Here is a 23,038-nt window from a genome sequence, read left to right on the forward strand (position 1 = left end):
TTATACATCCACAATAGCACAAATAACCAACAGTTCTTTTTTTTTGCACATTCATTTTCCCTAGAACAAAAAGTGAACTTAAAAAAGAATTGGAACCATGCTATTAGCTCTTTACAAAAGTGAATAAAAAGTAGCTCATTTTTAAGTCTAAAATAAACAAAGTAGAAAGAAGCATTTTTCGTCTACAGTATTTAGCAAACATAAGAAAAAGTCCTTAGAAACACACACAAAAAATTGAAAAAAAAAGTTATTACAGGTATTAACAATATTTTATAATGAAGCTTAAAATCTATTTACATACATAAATACAATTAACTTTGTTGATGCAACTCTTCTGGAAGGAAAAAAAAAAAGGCCAAATGATCAGCTTCATCAATACTGATCTGGCCAAAGGGAGGGGAAAAACTCCAAACAAACAGACAAACAAAAACCCCAAACGATCGTATACTGTAGGTAAACAAACAGGCATTTTGTTCAGATGTAAAAAATGTGTTCTGAGATTATTGTTAACTGATTTTTCATGTATAAAAGACCCCAAACATGTTGTACCCCCAGAAAAAAAAACCACCAAAAACAAAATCACCAGGACGGAATGTCCTAAGGAAGAAGGTCTTTCAGACAGAAACCTGCAATCCTAAATTGCAGGACATTTGAGTGAAACCATTCATTTCCTTTCCAATCAGAGCATTTCTGTTTATCTGCACAGAAATGCGAGGCAGCAGAAACCCGTCTACTAACTCGCTGATTGTAATTTGTCCAGGAAGGCTTCTGTGGCTGCACTTGGACAGCAAGCAGATCCAAAATGGTTGGCAATGTCTCTGTTCTGCTGGAAGAAACCCGCGAGGAGCAGGAGAAAGGCTGACTCACCATGTTCCTTTATGTAAAGGGAGGAGACCTGCAGCTCCTCGTGTTCTGGACATTTGGTGTGAAGTTGGGGGTGTGTGTGCGAAAGAATGGAGGAGGGAGAAGAGGTTTGGTGGAGGGAGGGGAAGAGAAACGGAGGTATTAGGGGGCCAGAGAAAGAAAGAAATATAGGTCATGTAAGAAATATAAGTCATATAAGGAATATAGTGAGAAAACCAAAAAGAATGAAAATATATGTCCATGTTGACATTATAAATAAAGGCATGAACAAGCAGTAGAAATGGCTTAATCTTTCTTCTCTTGGACCAATGCTCCCAGATACATCCAGTTATTATATTATTGGCTTAAGGGTCTCCTTGATTAAAGGACCACCTTAATTTACCTGAAGGCAATGAATGCAATTTCTCTGGGGCGAAAAAGCATTAAGTGTGATGTGAGGCCTATCTCCAAAACAATCAAAGTTTGATTTAATTTTTTTCTGGAACGATTAAGTACTACATATGCTGGTTAAGGGTCTGTGAAACTCTTAACTGGGCAAACCCGTGGGTGTGCCTTTGATTGATTCAATGTGAGGATTCACTGATCCCCCTTCTAGGGCATTAGGCTGGTTTTGAGTTGGAATATCTTCAGGTACCAAAAATGAACTGAAAAATATAAATTTTTTTTCCTTCATTTTCCCCCAACATTTTGTCAGGTCAGATACGGCAACATGTGCTGAAAAGAACACTTAGGTTCGATTTGGGGTGAAGGGGCCAAAGGTCTTTTCCAAAAATAAAAATTTTCAATTTAGTGACATTTAAGGGGAATTTTGCTGCAAAAATATAATACAGAATAAAACATCAAATTGAATCGCGGAGAGAAAATCCCATCGAAAATGAAAATGAATATATTCTGAGTTTCTCCAAGATCTGTTTTAGCTCTTTTCTAGATAAGAATGACCTGACTGACAACACAAACTGCTTTACTCTTTAATTCTTACCAAAGTGCTACTGCATCTGTGTAAAACAAATAATCAATATATATATATATAAGAAAACTCAAAAACAAGTTGTTTTAAATAAGACCAGCTGTTTTGCTGCCTGCAGCCAAAGATCTTTCTAATTTGAATCCTTAAATTTATAAAATAAAAATCAAACACTGTTCTGAAGTCCTGCTTTCAAATACTCTTCAGTTGACCTGAAATCATTTCAACTAATTTAAGAGGTACGTTAAATAACAACCAGATCATTTTGAGCACACGTATGTCAAAATCAGCAGTTAGTATTTATGAGTTGTACAACAACTGCATTCTGACCAAATTCTCCAATAAAAATAGTGCCATAAAATTTACAGTGACATTGGATACTTTTGAATCGTAGCCATGGGCAGCAGTGACATGAATCTTTCCTGTCATGCTGATGCACGGATAAAAGTGCACACACCCCGTTAGGTAGGGTCTCAGCCTGGGGAAAGCAATGCAAAGACGGATGCTGAATCAGCAGCATGGGATGGAGTCCGGCACAGGTAGGGGCAATGTTCTCCCATGTGACTCCATCGAGACACACAGAGGAAAACTGTCCTATCCAGGTCTCCTCTGAGCTCACCCTATGAAAATTCAGCTGGACACCTTCAGGCATCAAAAGCACCGGGTCTAGTTTCTTCCACTCCCAGCCTTGGGGGACAGCCACAAGTTTTGATCTGCATCAATGAACAGGTACTGTATCAAATAGGAGTATTTTCTTGGAGCTAAAAAATCTGAATTCTGGATTCAGATGATCTCCTTACTACCCCAGAAGGGAGCAGTTAAGGAACCCATAAATCCATTCATTCAGTTCCCATGTGGATACTGCTCTTCTACATAGCTTACTTCGGATTCAATGGTTACAAAGCATGTCTGAAATTATCAAGAGCCCGTGGAGGGAGCAAACCCCTAGGCAGAAAATAAATCCTCTCCAGAGGTGAATCTTTGGCATCTATCTGAACCTCCTGGAACCAGATTTGACCTTCTCTGTTTGAAGGGAGGGAGTCCGATATGAGACCCTTTGTTGAGCTTGGCAGAAAATTCCATACTTCAGATCCTTCAAGTGACCCTCAGTATCTAAAAAAGCGTATTAAACACATTGCTGCATTAGCTACCAACTCGTCTGATTAACATGAAAGGGAGTTTAATGTAAACAATATTTAGATAACCAAGTCATCACATTGCCCATCCTTTTTTTCCAGCCTTCTTCAATGTGATACATTTAACTTTGGCTACTATCAAAAACAAAAATGTAGTACTTGATATTTTTCTTCTTAATATAAGTACATTTAAATAATAAAAAAAGTATCAACACATAAGTAAGTGTCTAAACATCAAGATACATAAATATCTAGGGATTCCTTGTGGGAATACAGTAGTTGAAAATGACCCAAAGCTGTAGCTGTTTCTCAAAAGAACAACTACACGAAAGTCCAAAAGAAAAGTTAAATAAAACGTACAGAAAAAGGAATCATATTTCTTTCAATTGTTAAAGCAAGAAGCAAGCTCAAATTTATATATATATATATATATATATATATATATATATATATATATATATATATATATATATATATACACACACCACCCCAAATGCAAATACGCATTTTGCAATTTATAAGGTGCTGGAAAAGAAAATTAAAAAAAATGAATTAGATACCAAACAAGAGGAGTTGCATTCCCCGCCCCCACCCCAACCAAAATTCCACTCTTCGGAATAAACAACTTGGTTAAAAAGTGAAGTCAAGGGTATAAAATCTTTCTTTTATTCACAGCATCGCTAAATCAGAAGCATTCACAGTTTCCCTCTGGGAATCTTCCTGTTTGCCTTACGACGCGTCCGCGCGCTGGCGAAGCGGACACCCTCAGGTTGGGTCAGGTTCGGAAAAGGTGAGCGGGGCCCACAGCCACGGCGCTCCGGACGCTCCGCACGGCCTCGGGGGGCGCAGGCGGCTCCGGGGGCCAGGTCGGCGCGGAGCGAGATCCCAGAACCCAGTTCGCAGGGGCGCCCCCCCCCCCACCCCCAAGGCGCCGGCCGCAGACCCCGCCCCCGCGGGCTCTCCAGGGCGAAGGCTGGGCCTGGGCCGGGGCGCTCCTCCCGCCTGGCCGCCACAGGGCCCTCAGTAGGGCCGCCACACGGCCTCCTCGAGGCGCGCGGCGGGCGCCATGTTGGTGGGCGAGTTGCTGTGGCTGCCCTCAGCCTCCACCACGTCGCTCTGGTTCGGGAGGCTGGGGTTGAGCAGCGCCGAGCCCGTGGAGGCGTTGGTGCAGGGCGGCAGGATACGCGGCGGCGAGCGCTCGCCGCCCACCATGGAGAACTGGTAGGAGCCGGCCGAAGCGCCGTAGTACAGGTGGTAGGAGGGCGAGCTGGCCTGGAAGGGGCCGCCCTGTGCCTGCGACGAGCCGGGGTAGGGCGGCGGCAGGTACGTGTGGTAGCGCGTGGCCGAGCTCATGGCCGACATGCCGATGCCGATGCCCGACGTGACGGGCGTCGGGGAGTAGGTGAAGGCGCCGGGGTAGTGCATGCGAGGGTCTGAGATGGAGGGCAGCGCGGGGAACTGGCGCGGGTCGCCGAAGGCCGTCAGATCGGGGGCCGCTGCGGGGGGTCGGGCGAGAAAAGAGTGTGAGGCGGGAGCTGGGGAGGCCACGCCCCTCCAGCCCGCCGCCCGCCCACGGCCCGCCCACAGCCCGCCCACAGGAGGATTACCCAGAATGCTGCTGCCCCGGGAGCGCAGGGGCCCGCCTACCCAGCATGCTAGTGGGCAGGGAGGTGGTGTGACGGTGCACGCTGACAGAGGGTGGTAATTCGCGGCGTCACGGAATGTAAGGTGGGGTGGGCTACAATGTCATTACAATATAATAGAATGTAATACAATGTAACATAACACATACTATATATGGATATAATACGTATAATACCGATGCAATTACAGGGTTGGCAAACCCACCTTCTAGCCGCCACCAATTTTTGTACGGCCCCCAAGCTGAGAATGAGTTACTTTTCTAAACAGTTGAAAAAAGTGAAGAGAAGGATAATGTTTCCTGATGTGAAAATTATGTGAAATTCACATATCATTGGGCATACATAAAGTTTCACTGGAATGAGCCTCACTCATTCTGTTCGCTATTTATCATAGTGCTGTTGAGCCACCCCTGCAGAGTGGAGTCGTCATGACACAGACCGTAGGACCCGGGAAGCCTAAAATATTTAGTATCTGGCCCTTTATGGAAAAAAGTTTGCCAGCCCTCTATAATTAATATATTGATATACATGTAATTTGTGTATTAAGATAAATGTAGTCTGTGATATTAATATAATTATAATATGTAACTTACAAAATTATGTAATACTAATGTAATGTATGCATCCGTAGATTAATAGAATATATTATATGATATATATACATTATATACATTATATAATATATAATACATTATACACATTATATAATATATAATACATTATACATAATATTTAGGTTGAATCATAGGAAACTGCCGTTTCTGTAGGTCTCAAACAGTTCAAAATTGGCAATTTCTTATGATTTGACCTAATGCATGGTGTAGTAGTGACTGTGAGTGGATGTCAGTGAGTATCAATACCATTCTTCCTCCCCCACATGTGCCTTGAGACTACTTCCACATTTTTAGAAGGACACGGCCTCAGTTTCACCTGGTAGTCTCTCATATGCGCTTCACTGATTTGTTAACACAAATGACCGCAGGGCCTTGATTTATCCACGCCATTTTTGCACGTGTTGCAGTTTTACCAGGAATGGCAAAGCTTTGTCTGTAAAACTCATTTTGTTAGGAGTACGCATTTCTGGTTCAGAAACTGGCTTCGGCCTTCATTGTGTCCTTCTGCCTTTTTCTTCACCATAGGCTGCCCTTGGGAACTACTAGGGGCTTTGGGTGCCAGGAAGCGTTCCCTGTGTCCTGTAGCTCAGTTTCTCAGCAGTGTATTGACATTTTGGGCCAGATAGTTATTTGTCGGGGCGGTGGGGGCTGTCCCATGCATTGTAGGATGTTTGGCCGCATCCTTGGCCTCTGCCCACCAGGTGCCCGTAGTGCCCCCCCACCCCCCACTGTGACAACTAACAATGTCTCCAGACACTGACAAATGTTCTGGGGGTACCGTGGGGGGAGGGCAAGCAACCCCCCCAACTGAGAACCACCATGTAGATGTAGGATGGTGTCCTGGGGGCAACTGTTCCTCAGAATTATTCATCAAATGACTGGGCCCGGACCGTAGTAGTCTTCACATCAGCAAACCCAAAAGATAGCAGAGGCAAGAATTAAATGTTTTAAAATCTGGAAGTTCTCAAATCAACAAGCTCAGGATGGCATGTGGTCTGTGTCCTTTTGTGTTCAGGCCCATAGAGAAACTTGACAGAGCCAAGAGTTTGCTCTGAAAGGAAAGCTACCAGGGTAGATTAATCTGGTTTTGGAAGGCATCCGGGGTTGATCAACTTCCTCATATTTCAAGCCTATTATTCCAGCAGGGAGAGCTAGTGTTCTCATTCTCTTTCTGCCTGTCTCTCTCTCTCTCTGTCTCCCTCCCACACTCTCTCCCTCTCTCTCTCCCCCTTCTCCCCCTCCCTCCTCCTCCTTCCCTCTCTCCGAACTCCTTTATAAATTTGGGGTGAATGTGATGAGGAGGTATATACTCCTCATCAGAGAGGTAATTAAAGTTTATAGAAACAACCAAAGTCTGCAGCCAATCTCTCTGCTAATGAGGAAACCAGGAGTCTGACTTTCAAACAAACACTCCTGTTAATCTTTTCAAAGCCAGTCAGACATGTGGGCAGGGAAAGCGCTGTAAACGGACAGTGGGTCTGGGGCTGCCCTTCCACGGCCACTCTCTAGCTCGTCCTGAAGCCAGGCCGCACCTCATTCCACACGGTTTGTCCCTGCCCGCTTACTGGGGCCGTCTGTGAGCAAGCTCTGTGTCACTTGTTTTTGCTCACCCAGAGAGCTGTGACAGGAAGCTTGACTCCATTTTTCCAGTTAGATTTCTATAGTCTCAGGAGAAGCCGAGGTAGGAGGAAGAGCATTAGGCAAATACAATCAATTTGTTGGCATCTGATGCAAGACTCTGGACACAAATTAATGACTCTGCCCATTACTCCTCTTGCTTCATTTGCCCTAAGACAAAAAGGTGAATCCACTGGAAAATGAATGAAAGGTCACCCTGTTTCATGGCGATGTCTGGACATGCTCTGCCAGTCTGTTCCAACGACTACACGGTAATGTGGTGATGGTACCAAGTTACCGTAATCCCAAGTGAGTCCGCGGCTGGTCACGGACATAAGTAATGGAATGATGTTATGGTCTCAGCTGTCAGGGGAAAATAGTTCTTTCACTTGCGGGCAGAATATCTGAAAGAACTTCAGTACTGCCCGTGATTCTCCTTCTGTCTACACGGCACCAGTGCCACTGAACAAAAGACCACCCGTTTGGTCAAATTAGCTTTTCCCGCCCATTTTGATAATAAAAGAGCTTCGGCCCTCTAGATATGTTCCAATTCAAATGATCTATTCAAATATTTGTTTCCATTTTTATGTCCCGTCTGACATTTCCTACCAAGCCCCACTGTCATGCACCATTCACCCCACCTGTCTGTTGCCCATTGGTCCTTTGGGTTGGCCTGGTGCCCCCTTATTCCATAGCGGGAGGGCGTGGGGACCCCTGATAGTCACAGGGAGCTTTTAAAGGGTAGGAAATCTGGGGATTAGGAGGTTCAGGTATTTTAGTTGGAAATGTTTCCCCACCTATTGGGCTAAATATTTGCCATGACAGCTCAAGTGTTCGTTCTACAGCTCAACATGGATGAAAGCTGTCCCACTCCGGCCCCTCCCACTGCCCCCAAAGGATTAAACAGCCTGAGCAGATAATGGCCGCCTTAAAAGGATCTTTTGCATGACTCAGATTAATGCATGCTGTCTGTCGCCCAGGTTGGCAGCTAAACATTAATTTTTTTTAAAGAAAAAAAAATAAAGGAAAACCTCCAGATGACATCTCTTTTCAGACAAGGTGTGGAGACTGTCTGCAAAGGAGAGAGAGAGAGAGAAAAAGAGTGCAAGTCCCCCTTGCAGAAGGAAGTCCAGGTGGGGCTGGGGGCGGGGAGAGGGGCCGTACACAGAGCTCTGGGGTGGGATTAAAAGGAAAAGCAGGCGCAGAGCCGTGTCAGGTTCTCAAAGCTGGCAGCCAGGCAGCCACTTTTCTTTTATGTGTCACAACCCCCTCCTGCCCCCAGGCCAGGCCTGCACTCCAGGCTTGATTTCTCAGAGGGACATCTGCAGAGTGGAAGAGCAGTCTCCCACGCCTTTCTCTGCCACTGGGGAAAGCTCATCTGGAATTCTCTCCTGCCCTCCCTCCAAGACAGGGGAGAACCATTCTTGGGTGCTGGAATGGGACGTGGTTTCTGTGTACTTCACACCCTCATGCCATAAAACACCCTTCCCCACTCCTTGGGTAACTGAGGTCCTGGTTATTCAGAAGCGTAACAGCAACATGGGACTTGGGAGCGCACGGTACCGATTCCTTTTAAAAAAACAAAAAGTCGGGGTGCCTGGGTGGCACAATGGTTAAGCGTCTGCCTTCGGCTCAGGGCGTGATCCTGGCGTTATGGGATCGAGCCCCACATCAGGCTCCTCCGCTATGAGCCTGCTTCTTCCTCTCCCAACTCCCCCTGCTTGTGTTCCCTCTCTCGCTGGCTGTCTCTATCTCTGTCGAATAAATAAATAAAATCTTAAAAAAAAAAAAGTCGCCCCCACATCTGAACACTGGTCAGTTGGGGCGGCTGCCCCCACCCGAGGGCTCTTGAAACTATAAGGTGCGGATCTTGGGTGCTGACCAAGTCAAAAGTCTTACGTAATAAATTCCAAGGGACCCACAGCAGGCACATTACCAAGGAAAACAGTAATTGTTTTAGATGTAGAGAGCAGAGCAGTGCCACCGAGAAGAATCAATAAAAGTTGACAAGTGCCTTTGGAATCAAACTGGTCCTGAGGGAACAGAACTTCTGAACAACAGGCTGAACAGACGTCATCGTTCTTATGCTACTTCCTCAACTCCTTAGCCCCGCAGGTGCCCTGACAATGTTGGCATTAATGCAAAAAGTGGGCAACTCAGTTGGCTTTCCCACTTTACCACAGTGCCTAAGAATACTTGAAGTGGTTCTCAACTGGGGGGCAGCTGGGGGGCCCTCTGGATATCCGGCAGTATCTGGAGACATTTTTGGCTGTCTTGATGCGGGGGAGGGGGCCTGTCGCTGCATCTAGAGGCCAGAGATGCTGCTAATTATCCCACAGTGCACAGGACAGCCCCCCGCAACAAAGAATTCTCTGGCCCCAGATGCCGATGGTGCTGCTGTTAAAAAGCTCCGAGAAGAAGCTAAAGCATTTGGTGAACTCTCCAGTAATCACAACTGTCTGGAAAATACCACATTATGCGACATTTAAAATGGCAGACGTGATGCCTTTGCCCCTTCGCCTGCCCCCTAATCTACTATAATCTGAGCTCAAGAGCTGAAAAGCAAAAACAACCACCCCCCTCCCCACACATATGAAGTGTGTTCGCCGGCTTCATAATGCTGAAGTTCTCTGAAGTATTTTCACAGTTTGGTCCAGCTCCAATTTCAAAGCTCCAAACAGGGAGTTTCTTCTTTTGCTTTCAACAAAGGAATTTTTCTCTAACTCCGATTTCCCTGCCCACGAGCAAAGGTGAGTGCCAAGCCCAAAGGTCTCATAGGTTAAATGACTAATATTTAATGAGCTCGTATTAACAACAATTATGCTAACCACGACACCCGAGCTTTCCATTCTGTTCCTCTAATCTGGGATGAACAGCTCTTAGTTCAAAATGTCTCATTTGGGGTGTAGCTGCTTCCCATTCCACAGGTACCCCAGTGTCGCTGACATGACCTGTGAAAGCTCGCCACCATCAGATGGACAGTCCCACCTGAGTTCTAGATGCTAATTCCTTTGGCCTTGTAGATTATTAATCCTCCAACTGCTACCTCCCGCCAAGTGTGAGGAACCCCAAAATGCCCAAATCATCCCCTTCTGCCTTCATAGTCATAATCTCTGTCTCTATGCATCAGGGAAAATCCGTGAATGGGCCTGGGACTTAGACAACCTTGTCTTTAAACCAAATTTTACCCCCCAGAATGACTGCCAACCCCTTCATGCAGCTCCAGTCTCTCGAACCTTCCACTCTAGCTCAACTTCCAAGGGTGGGTTCAAGCAGCTTACTTGTGAGTCGACTAGAAAGCTCTGCAGAGAGGGTGCTCATGCCACTGGCCCGTCCAGGTGAGATGGGTGTTGCCGGGTGTACGGAAGGGGAGGCTATCGATCCCAGGTACTGGTAGGACTGATCATAGGACCACGGTGGGGATGGCTGGATCTGCCTTGTGTCTGCAGAGAATCAGAGAGCTCAGTCAGACGTAGAGTGGGGTGGGATTTAAGAAAAAAAAAAATCTTTAAATAAAGAGCTAGTCACTTTTGTTTAAATATGTTATTCATGCCTGTGGCCTGTTGACCAGTGTTTAGTAAGTCCAAGTATTTGCTTTTGATTGATGATTTCCACCCTCTCTACCCCCCGCCCAAGATACTGAAATACAGTTTATGTGTGATTCTTGAAGATTTTCCTCTGGTAACTGTTCCTTCCAGAGGTTGGACTGAATCATGCTCATAATGATGGGGGAAGGTGAATATACTTTCCAGGTAGAAGTGTTCAGGCTCACCTGTTGAACTACGGCATGTGTCAACTGCCCAGACAATTTCGGCTTTACCAAGAGTTACAATTCTCCTCCTCAGAAACATTTTATAAGCTCAGGGGATCACCTATCCGTCTGTACTCAGTAAGCAAAAAAGAACATAGAGTTGTTGTTTTTTTTCTTTCTTTGTACCTTTGGCAAAAATATCCCAAGGGCTTTTAAGTGTCCTCTATTTAGGTGAATTCTCTCCCAAGGAATTTAGAAAAGAAGGTCTGGCTGGGAAGCTGGTGATGAGGCCAGAGGACTAGTTCACAAGCCCAGCAGTCGAGAGCTGGCTCTACCAACCCAGACCGACGGGTGTCCGGCACCTTTTCAAGACCTCAAGTTTGCAACATTTAAAGGGCAGAATGTTGAGCAAGTATTTTATAGATGGCCATTAAATGAGGACTGGGATAGAGAAGAGACAAAACTCTGACTTCAGAAGATTTAGGTAAAAAGGATTTTGTAAATTTGATTCCAGCATTCATAGGAGTCTTAGTTTTCAAAAGCATCACAGTGCAGATGAAAAGAAGAAGAAAAAATGAACAAACCCTCTAATCTCAGGCAACCCGTGTAAGAAAAGTTAAATGGGACATGGTCCCCCCCCCCAAGATCGCCTTCCATTTCTTTAAGGTTAAACATTGATTTTTCTCTTTGTGTCCCACCTTCTCCTGGGGATCTTCATAGCCAGGGCTGCATGAACCTGGGAGTAAATCTAGAAAGAGCAACATTCCTCAGGAAAATACTGGGCGCAGGCTGTGTATGTGCCAGAATGTAAAGAAGTGAGTTCTTCCTACTCATAGTGAAGTATTCAGTTCTAGTTCCTCCAGGGGCTTTTCATTTCCAGCAGTTCAAGTTTGCTGTTTCTGTTTATCTGTTCGCGGCCGGCAGAGCAGATAACAGAATCAGGGGTTTGGAGAGCCACCTGGATCCCTGGGTCTTCTCCTGCCTGCCCCTCTCCCTGTCCCTCATGTAGATCGATTTCTTTCTTTTCTTTTCTTTTCTTTTCTTTTCTTTTCTTTTCTTTTCTTTTCTTTTCTTTTCTTTTCTTTTCTTTTCTTTAAAAATAATTCGATTTTTAAGTTTGGAAAATCTGGGCAAATATTTTAACTTAGAATCTCTGAAATCTAATATTAAAGAAGGGTCCTCATTCCATTCTGAATTTTGGAGAATTCCTTGAAGGCAAGGAATAAAAGAGCCGGTCCATTCTAAACTCAGTGGAAATGAATGGTCCAGTACAGTCAAGGATCCTGCGCAGCCTTACAGGTGACAGTGTTTCCAATAATTGAAAGCAAAGAGCAAAACAGCAGCTTGTTCAATATTCCCATATTACAAGTGTTTTGCTCCAAGTGAAAAGTAAATCACAGACTCAGATATTTTAGTCTCAGATACGTCCTAGATATACACATTTGCTAGGTGAATATATAGTATTCAAATATTTTAATCATTTAAGAAGCAAACAAAAGAGGTTTTATAATTGTCATAAAGCCCTCCAGGGTGTGAATTGCGGTTCAGTAATTCATGCCTTGCTGTGTAGACAGCCCAGCACCCCTAACCCCATGTCTAAAACCACAGTAAGCATAAAGTATTATGCCATGATTCATGCTCTGTCATGTTTTACTGTAGTGAAAAAGTTGTGCTAGGCTTTTCTAAACTCATAATTAAACCATGCAAACGTTGCATAATGTTTCACAGCCTTTTAAAAATATGCTTTGGTAAAATGATCTTTATGATTAAAGTCCAACTTCTGTGACTGTTTTTTTCTGAACCCAGGGTTTTAGATTCGACATTCTTGCTTCACACCACAACTTAGCTTTCCAGCGTCAGAGGAAGGACAGCACTAAAAACCCAAAGGACCCCTGGGTGATCAGTTTTCATTCATGTGACCGTAGTAAGCTGTCTCTGGAGTCATTGCCAGTGGTGGGCCAGAAGGTGGTGATGGCGAGCTTCCCATGTCAGGTTTTTTGGGTGTTTTCTAATTCTACATGTATTATTAAACAAAACAAAACAAAAAAAACCATGAAAAACCAAAAGCACAAAATAGAACAAAAAAAAACTAGCGCCAATGATATGTGTATGCCGGGTTTACTGTTCCGTTAACCATTCCTGCTCCGATGGGGCCCACATGAACACATGGAGGCAGCCGTGGAAATGGCAGTGCTGTGGGCCACCGCAAGCGCGGGACTGAGAGGCAGGAGATGTGGCCTCCATGCTTGTCTTTGAGCCTGGACCACGTGTTTACACGTCCTCATTCTCGTCTCTGAAAGGTCATGACCTCAAAGCCCCTTGCAACAGTCACAGTGCAGGGTTCTAATTCAGATACATCCTACACAGTGTTCCTCTGCTTAACTTGTATGCTAATCGGATTTAAGAAAAAATCCGGTGGAAGGTGGGGTGAAGAATGGTGCTTGTAACACTCTATATACCTATTCTGGGAAGAGGAAGAAGGCAGGGAGAAGATGGGAGTTATCCAGAGAAGAAGCCATCGGCTGAGGAAGAGAACCACTGTCGGTCATTCTCCGGAAAGTAGGGCTACTTATTCTTGAAGGGATTGCCTCTGATAAGTCAGTCCATCGAAAAGAACAAAAGTTGACTGAAATTTTAGTATGTGCTAGGCATGTGCTAACTTAGCTAGGAGTAGCCTGATGAATAAGACCAGTGTAGTTCCGGCCCCCCTGGAGCTTCTAGTCCGGTATCAGTGAAGACCCTGGGGGCGGATGATGCTTGGAAAGGTTTCTTCCTATGGCGCTGACCATCATGCTGACAGCTGTTGCATTTATTCATTCCCATCGATTAGTTCATTCATTCATTCGTAGGCCAATGAAGTTATGCACAGCCTCACTCATTTGTGTTGCCAATGAGCATTTGCTTTACTAGGGTCACTGTTTGGGGGCCTCAGTAGTGAATGGATTATAGTCCTTGCCTTTAGGGAATTACAGCTACTGGGGGACCTGTATTCAGGTGGACTGATGGATTATCTGCCTAATATGGAGTTGCAAACAGCTGTTCCCATGTTAGAGCTAACCCTCTAGCAGACTAGGGAAAGCACCTACTTTAAATCACGGATAGATTTAAGGCACTGAATTCTGCCTTTACCCTGGGCAAGTCACTTATTTTCTCTGATACATAGTTTTCCTACTTCAAATGGTAGTAGTGAAGAATAAGTGAGATAGGCCATATGGGAAGCAAGTAGCACAGTTTGGGGCCATATTAAATGCTCAGTAAGTCTGACTACTTTTTATGATTATATTATTAAAAAGGAAAATAAACCCATGCCAAGGGATTTATCTGATTTTTAGGGGTTAGGCTACACACACCTGCTCCAGGGTAAGGCTCAGGTAATATCACGCTGTTCACTGATAAAGGGCTTGCTGGCCGGTCTTCAGCACCGGAGAGGAACTGGGCTCCGGAGATTAAGTGGTAAAGGGCAAGAAATCTGGAGATCTGAGGTAAGGATAGAGGAGGCAAGGACCCAATCTCAACCAGTTCACATGCCCATTAACCAAACGACTGGATTAGAAAATTTAAATTTGAGCCTTTCTGCCTCCTGTTGTGTTTTTTTTTTTTTTTTTCAGGGTACCTAATGTTTTGATGCAGCCACTTTACTGAGGTCATTTTGTGATGGGTTCTTTTCAGCTGTCTGATCACCAAAAAAATGGGTAAAACAGAGCTCCCTCTCCCTTCCATCTGAAATGAGGTCAGAGAAGGGGGACGTTGGGGAAAAGGTAGGGCGGAGGCTAGCGGTGAACTCAGAGGGATCCATGGCATACACCACTCAACAAGAAAGTAGAGTGCTTTCACCTTTTGATGCAGCAATATCAAAAAATCTCCAGAGTGAAAAATGACCCTACCCAATAACTGAAGGCAAGATGTTCTGCTGCTTCCACCTGTAACTCTGAAATGTAAAGAGCTTGGGGGTCACCACTCCCCTCTCTACAAGAAAAGAGCTGAACAGACTGATAATCCATGACTCTTCTTGGATATGTTAGAGAATTGAGACTGTAGGGCAAACTGCCACCCTGAAATCTTGAGAGGCTGGTGACTATAGAAAATCACACTGAAGTCTGCGTACCAGGAACAGAAGCTGCTGGAGCCGTAAACTGGTTGAACGCTTAACTGGTAATTTTGATAAATTGTTGGAGACTGAGTATAGACTCCTGGGAGCATAAGAAACTTCTAGGGGCCTGCAGTCTTGTGTGTGTGTGTGTGTGTGTGTGTGTGGTGATTGGGGTGGGGCCACTTTCTTGAGATTGGCATCAGGAACTCCTCCAGGCTTTCCTGGGATCCAGTTTAATAACAGTGGGTTATGGCTGAAAGAGACTATTTAGGAAAGAGTTTTTAGGGAAGTCCAAAGACAACAAGGGAGACAAAAACAAGGGCATTAGAGGAATTTGAAGCCTCTGGCACCTACAGCTACAGTAAACATGAAGTACAGCCCAATTCCTAGCTGGATGAGCATAACATCTCACACCGAAGGCCTATGTACGTGACTTCCCATCACCTGATAACATCATGTCCAGCTTTCTTAAAAAAAAAAAAAAACCAACAAACTTATTTATTTTAGAGAGAGAGAGAGACAGAGAGAGGGAGTGTACGAGCAGGGAGAAGGGTAGAGGGAGAGGGAGGGAAAGAATCCTCAAGCAGGCTCAATGCTCAGCAGAGCCTGGTGTGGGGCTTGATCCCAGGACCCTGAGATCATCACCTGAGCCAAAATGAAGAGCTGGATGCTTAACCAACTGAGCCACTCAGGTGCCCCTCATGTCTAGCTTTCAAATCAGAAATAACAAGGCATGCCAAAAGGTAAGAAAAGCAGTGTGAAGAGATGCAACAAACAGCAGAACCAGACTTAGATATGACATAGATTTTGGAGTTACCACACAGGGAATTTAATTGTGATTAAAGTGTTAAGGGCTCTAACGGAAAGAGAAGACAGCATGAAGGCACAGATGGGTGATGTAAGGAGGGAGATGGAAACTCTCAGACACAAGAGGAAATTCTAGAAACGAAAAACACTGTAACAGAGATGAGAAATGCCTTTGGTGGGCTTATCAATAGATGGGATATGGCTGAGGAAAGAATCAATGAACTTTAAAATATGTTAATAGAAACTTCCCAAACTAAAAGGTAAAGAGAAAAAGAAAGAAAAAAACAAAGCAAACAAACAGAAAAACCCCAAACAGAACATCCATGAACTCTGGGACAATTTCAAAAGGTGTAACATATGCATAGTGGAAATATCAGAAGGAAAAAGAAAAGAAAACAGAGTAGAAGAAATATCTGAAGTATTAATGGCCAATAATTTTTCAAAATTAGTGATGGACACCAAACCACAGATCCAAGAAGCTCAGAGAACACCAAGGAAGATAAATACTAAATAATCTACAGAAACACCTTACCTAGAGGGCAATAAGGATAAGAATTACTTCCAACTTCTCCTCAAAAACCATACAAGCAAAAAGTGTAGTAAACATTTCAAGTGTTTAAAGAAAAAAAAAGCCACCAGCCTAGAATTCTATATTCTACAAAATTATACCTCAACAATGAAGGAGAAATCAAAATATCATCTGACAAACAAAATCTGTTATAATTTACCCAGCAGAGCTGTCATGCAAGAAATGTTAAAAGGAATTCTTCAAGGAAAGGGAAAATGTAAGTCAGAAAATTGAATTGACACAAAGAAAGGAAGTTTCAGAGAAAGAATAAATGAAAGTAAAATAAAGTCTTATTTTTCCTATTCTTAGTTGATCCAAAAGATAACTGTTTAAAATGGTAATAGAGGGAATAATGTATTGGGGGATCCCAGCGTATGGGTAAACGAGATGAATAGCAGGAATGACAGAATGGGAAGGAAGGAGTGGTGTAGTGTTATTTAATGGTGACTTAGATTCACTATAAGTGTATTTTGCAAACTCTAGGGCAAACACTGAAAACATTTTTTAAAAAGGTATAATTGATAGGCTAAGAGAGGAGATAAAACAGAATCATATAAAATGCTCCATTAAAACCAGAGAAGGCAGAAAAAGAGGAGAAAAAAGAAAAAGTAAGCAAATAGAAAACAGTTACAAACATGATAGATATGAATTCAACCATATCAATAATCACTTTAAGTATGAATGTTCTAAATGCACCAATTAAAAGATAGGGATTGTCAGAGTGAATTAATAACAAGGCCCAACTATATATTGTCTATAAGGAACCTACTTGAAATATAAAGACTCAGGGTAAAAGTAAAGAGATGTGGTAAGACCATGCTAACACTAACCAAAAGAGAGCTATATTAATTTAATACAAAACGGACTTCAGAAGAAGGAAGAATTTCAGGGATAAAGACAGGAATTACTTGATGATGAAAGAGTCAGTTCTCTAAGATGTAACAATACTTAACATGTATGCACCTAACAACAGTGCCAAAAAACATGAGGCAAAAACTGATTTAGAACTGCAAGAAGAAATAGAAAAATACATTTAGTTGAAGGCTTCAACACCCTTCTTCCAGTAATTGATGCATCGAATGGGCAGAAAATTAGGGCATTTTGACCTGAACAGTACTCTCAACAAACTTGATGTCATTAACATTTATAGAAGATTCCATTTAACAACAGCAGAATACACTTTCTTCTCAAGCTCACAGGGAACATTCTCTCAGACAGACCAATTCAGGGCCATAAAACACACCTTAACAAATTTAAAAGATCAGAAATCATACAAAGTATATTCGCAGGCCGTATAAATTTAAAACTAAAAACAAAAAACTAAAAACAAACCAAAAAAACCCCACCAGCAACAGAAAGTTAGCTAGAACAAATATTTGGAGCTTCAACAACACACCTCCAAGTAACCCACGGGTCCAATAAGAAGTCTCAAGAGAAACTAAAAAACATTGTGAACTAAATGAAAATCCAATTACCACAATTTGTGGAACGTAGGGAAAGCAGTGCTTACAGGGATATTTATAGCATCGAATGCATATATTAGAAAAGAAGAATGATCCAGAATCAATAATCTAAGCTTCCAGCATAGGAAAGTAGAGGAAAAACAGCAGTAGAAATCAATGAAATAGAAAGTGACGAAGAAAATCAACAAAACCAAAAGCCGCTCTCTGAAAAGTTTAAAGCATCCTGCTTTGGCCCCAGGCTGCCACCAGGCCACACAAGACAGCATGGCCAGAGACCCCTCTTGGTTCTACTCGGCCACCTACCTCTCTGGGGTCTTGAACGCCCACCCTCAAAACCTGGATTCCCAACAGCACCACCATCTTCTCTCTGCCCCGGGGCCAGGAGGAGGTGGGCGGCTCTGTGGCTTGGCTATTCGAGTTAGAAGGCCCTTTCTTTGGCTCTTCAGCTGATATCTTTAAAACATGTGACCTTTTGGTAACCTTTCAGAGCCGTTTAAAAACAGAGACCAGACAGTTATGTATGTCATGGGGCCCCGGCGTCTATTTTTAAGAGCCAAACCTGCCTGGTGAACATAGAAACCCGCAGGGCCGTCCTGGTGTTTTTCCCTAGAGGATTTTTTTCCCTCTTTCTGTTTGGAAGACGGCCGGGTAGCTCCCAGGGTGCCCTTCAGATTCACCTCAGTCCTGGGTAGCTGGTGTAATGCCCTCTTGGATGCCTCCAAACGCACAACAGGATATGACTCAGGGCTCAGAGATGTGAGTCAGTTTCCAGGGTGATGTGTCAGGGCGGGCCCCGGTGGTGGCTTGCATCTCCCCGTCTGGGACCCTTGGGAGGGAAGATCTGGGCTCCCTGGCAAAGACAAGACTGCCGCCTGGGGCTCTCCTGCCTTCAGAACCCCAGGCTGCCGTGGCCGCAAGCGCTGGGTCATCCTCTTCTCTGAAAGAGGCATTTCCCTGGAAGTCCCACTGTCCTCCAGAGCCCTTTCCTCCGGCCACCGCGGCAGGGAGTCACAACGCAGCAGGGCACGGCAAGGAGGGCTGGCAGTCACCTAGAGGTGTGCCCAGGTAGCCGACACGGGATTCGCACGCCGTTGCTATCAGCGAACCCCCATGATAATGTGAGTCAGCTCCTACCAGCTTTGGATCCTGGAAAAAGCGAGGTTGTGAAACAGCTCTGGTATTTGCCAACCGTTGTCTCTGCCGGCTACAGACATCTTGGTTAGTCATGTACAGCTAAGATGTGTTCATTGTTCCAGCAATTACTCGGAAGGGAAGCATCCAGCACCAAGCCCGGGCAGAGACCTGCCCGGGGATGCTGCGTTTTAAAGGCCTTCAGGGTTTTGAGGGGTCCCGTCCAGGTCGCAGGGCCTGGGAGGCGGCGGGCTGCCTGCAGGAGGGAAGGGGGGAGCTGTGTGGCCACGTGTCCCCCATGCACAGCCTCTGGGACCCATATTCGGAGCCTGGCCCCGGGGAGGCCCCCTGGCTGTGCGCTCAGGGCCGTCGGGTCGGGGCGCTGGGAATCCAGAAAGCCAGTGCCTTTAGCCAGAGCCGCCCCCAGCCCTCGTGGCTCACCACAGCCCTTTTCCTTTCAAACCTGTTTCCTCATCTCCAAAAATGGGGGCAACCAGCCTCACCTGCCTCACAGGTGTGAGAGTTAATTAATGTTTGCGGAGCCGCTTTGAGAGCACAGATGAAAGGCGCTCTATAAATGCAAAGTGCCGGTCCTCATTAGAGTTACCAGACACTTCCCAGGGGAAACAGTTCAGCTTTTGCCATGAGGCCTCTCCCCTCAGCCCCATCAGTCTGAGGCACGTCTGGAAAAAGGCTCTGGACTCAGGCACAGTTGTCTCTGACGAAGGGCCGGGGGATAAGTCACTGGCTTCTAGAAAAGATGGGTGTGTGGACAAACGCCTCCTGTTCTCCGCCGGCACCGTGTCCCCGGGGCAGAGGGAGAGAAGCCTTCGGTTCCCATGGGGTGGAGGAACCACGGTTTTGAGGGACCAGAAGGCACCTTCTGGTCTTCCCTTGTCCTCCCTTGCAGACAGATTACTGCCGTGGACTTTGTTAAACAAACAGCCATCGCAGACGCCCTTCCCGTAAAGATTTTCCGCACTCTCACGTTCTGCGCCTTTGCCCTCCAACGTGCTTTCCAGGCCCACACTGATTCTGCAGGTGGTTGGATGAATTCCTGGAAGGCCAGCCCACTGGCCATGTTCTAATGATTCCACGACTGCCCTGTTAATCTCCTTCCCTTCTTCCATTCTCCTCCCACGAAAATCTCAAAACACGGACGGTAAAGATGGCTTTCCGTTCCCCTCCCCTCATTCTCTAGCCGCTTTGCCCTCTTTGCAGCTCCTGGAAAGGGACAAGCCAGAAATACTGTGTCAACGGCGGGGAAATCTCCGGCAGCCTCTCGCTTGGGATCATGCCTTTGACCTAGAATGAGGACCCTGACTCGCAGGAAGCAAATGACAGACACCTCGAAGGGGGAAGCTACAAGCGGGAGAGGCACAGCATCACCTGAGACTGCCCACAGCTAAAGAAACGGAATCTTCTGAAGGAACATTCCATGGGGACAGCACGTGCTATAAAGAGGGTCATGCAGGTTGGAGCATCGTTGGCCCGTGGCGCAGAGTGGGAGACTGTCAGAGCCAAACCACCGTCCAGACTGTCGATGGAAGGCCCTGTGCTGATGTGGGGGAGCCCACAGGGCTTCCCAGAGAGACACCGGCGACCTCTCTACTAAGCAGATTCAGGAAGAGCCATCCCTTAGGCAGTTCCTGTTAAAGAACGTGGCCAAGCTTTGCTAGGGTCCTTGTAATGCCTTAGGGTGGCAGCAGGCAAGAAAAAAAGGCGTGATGCTAGCTTTGGGGCCTCAGGGGCCGCAGGACGACTGACCCCAACCCCGTGAGCTGTCAGGATTGGAGGAGATGCTCTGGAGCCCAGCTCGGAAAGAGATCTGGCACGCGACAGCTATGCGTCCCATCATTTTGCGGCCTGGCCCTGGCTCCCCCTGAGGCCACTGCACCCAGCTCTGCAGCCCCCAGCCCTCTGTGTCAGTGTGCCTCCCTCCGGCCAAGACCTGGCCGCAGACAGCTCTCTCGTGGGAGACACAGAGGTGGCGCGGGGCGGAGACAGAGGGAGGCCATGCTCCCCACCAGCCCCGTCATGGCCATGGCTTTCCCAGCTGCAACCCTGGATTCTACTTCAGCACTTCTGTAGGTTTATGGAAAGTTAACTGTTTGACAGATTTTAGAGTGGCTGAAGCCCTTCCAGCAGCCTCTGTGACCTCCGCTCCCATGTGTCCTTGGCCTGAATGCATCCTTTCTGGATTTTTCGGTCACACCCTCTGGTTTTAAGCAGCAAACTCTGAAGCATGGCATTCTAATAAAATCTGGAGTCCTACGAAGGGGGAAGCAAGAACGCAACACACTACGACATCGAGAGCGCTGGCAGGGTGTCCGCAAGGATGCTTAGCTAGCCTTCGGTTTGTGTTGCCCCGAACATTTCCAGGACTTGGGAACCATGGCCTGGGGCTGTCCCTCAGAGAATCACTAGGGCCCGAGCAAGAGCATAGCAAGGCTTTCCTTTGGGAGTTGGAGAGATTAGGGCTGAGCCCCTGACTCGCCCTTCACTCGCGGAGTGTTGGGGGCAAGTGACCTCGTTCCTTGGAGACTCCGTTTCCCCCCGACCTGTGAGGTGCTAACATGCCCCCGAGCCCTTCCCCAGGGAAAAGGTGGTCTCTCGATGAGCACGTGTGAGGTTCCAGCAGGCTGCACGCAGCAGGTGACCAAGACGAGACGGAAACCCTTCGTCCTGCTGAGCACCAGCCTCGTTCAGGGGGAGCACCGCAGCCTCTCTGCCGCATCATGCCCTGCTGGCCAGAGCACCGAAATCCAGAAATCCAAATGCTGAGCTTTGCCAACTGAGGACGCATCGTTGTTCTGGACCTTCCGAGGGGGGTCTCATGTTGGGTGGCAGCCGCTCTTTCTCGAAGAGCTTCCATTCCGTGCTCCCCGCTCAAAGGGGAGTAGGGTGAGTTTCCCAAGCTGAAGCGCCTGGCTGCCTTCCACGAACCACTGGCTCGGTGTCTGCTTCAGCCTGCTCCCGTCTTGCTCACGCTCACTGCTGGCCGTGCTGTCCTGCCGTGACTTTCTTCCCCTACCTGCACCCGCTCCTTGTTTTCCTTTCCCACACATCAGGCCCTGCTCCGGGAATTCCCAGCGGCAGGAGCCAGGAGGCCAGCGCCCGGGGCGACCGCCCCCCTCTTCACCTCCGTGAGCCTCTGAGCGTCAGAGCCTCCTGCCTTTGGCCCTGGGCACGAAGACTCACGGTGCACCTGCAGGGAGCGGCAAGCATGCTGGGAATCCGCCGTCCCTTCCCCTCCAAGGCTCTGACCTTCCATACAGCGACCGGCAAGTCTCTGAACAGACCTAACAATGAACTTCTCCCTCTCGAAGGGCACTGCCATTCCAGTTGGCTGAGGACCCTTTCGTTCTCCCACGGGAATGATGGCAGGCCAAGGACACGTATTCTCTTCAGGTAAGAGGGTCCTCACGCGCCTGCACTGGAGACAGGAGACCTGTGTGAGTCACGGATTTCCTGTCTTCCGTCGGGGGCCTCGGAGACGCAGCAGGATAGGCCACCGCGAGCTCAGCATCCTCTTTCATTCCTAAGACTCAGCACGCTCCCGACCCACCAGCTCCGGCTTCTTTTCCAGTGTTTGGAGGAGTCGTGTTCATTATACTTCTTAAGCTCAAGGCTTCTGCATTCGTCAAAAGTCCCCAAGAAATGGTTCTCTTATGCTTGTCTTTATGTTTCCACAACCGCAAAAGCTCTAGGACACCTGCCATCAGAGCAAGACCGTCAAGAAGAGCCCAGACGGCCTCCTCGCGTGGCGGCAGGTGTCCATGCTAGTTTTGGGTTCTTTAGAATAACTGGGTTTCTTTGGCTTGTGAGCTCGGGGGCAGGGGGAGGGAGTCTCTATCCACTTCTCCTGGGTGGGGGGGCGACCCCGTCTTTTGTCTGATGTCTCCGTGGCTGCCTTCTCCCCCACCTTCGCGCGAGCTCTGCGCAAGAGGCACTCGTTCCCTTAAGTCTGCAGCCGTCTGCACCCCCAAAGGACTGACCTTGATGTGAACTAATTGGGACTGCCGTAGATTAGTAACACAGGTTGCCGAGATGTACTTCTGCAGCGTAAAGGAGAGCTTTGAAGATAAGAGCCGCGCACGCTTTCACAAGCTCATCCCTGGTGCTCTGAACAAAGGACATACACTAATAAAGTCAGATTCATCTAGGGGCAATCTACACTCGCAGAGGAATATCACCCCAAACCGATTCAGAAAGGCAAATGGAAATCTGCCGGAATTCTTTTAAACTCCAACACAGATCTCGATTTAAAAAATGACACACACACACACACGCACACACACACACACACACACACACAAACTCTTGGTAATAAGCAGACCTCTGATGATCTAAAGATCCACGGCTTCATTTATTGACTTAGAGAAAGTAA

At 46.5% G+C, this 23,038-nt stretch overlaps 1 protein-coding gene across 4 annotated transcripts in view; it reads right to left on the reverse strand.

The window, feature by feature from the left end:
- Positions 1–342: 342 nt before the first annotated feature.
- Positions 343–23,038, reverse strand: part of RUNX1 (RUNX family transcription factor 1) — a 243,461-nt gene continuing 220,765 nt past the window's right edge. For all 4 annotated transcript variants that reach the window (XM_087861781.1, XM_045785582.2, XM_045785583.2 and 1 more), the window contains 2 exons: positions 10,120–10,281; positions 343–4,460 (listed from right to left, as the gene is read on the reverse strand). In XM_087861781.1, the coding sequence (XP_087717907.1) occupies positions 3,985–4,460; positions 10,120–10,281 (638 nt within the window). In that variant the 3' untranslated portion in view covers positions 343–3,984. The remainder of the gene's footprint in view (positions 4,461–10,119; positions 10,282–23,038) is intronic.

This window comes from Ursus americanus, chromosome 4 (assembly GCF_024610735.1).
Source record: "Ursus americanus isolate L20-20 chromosome 4, mUrsAme1.1.p, whole genome shotgun sequence".
In the NCBI taxonomy this organism is placed as follows: domain Eukaryota; kingdom Metazoa; phylum Chordata; class Mammalia; order Carnivora; family Ursidae; genus Ursus; species Ursus americanus.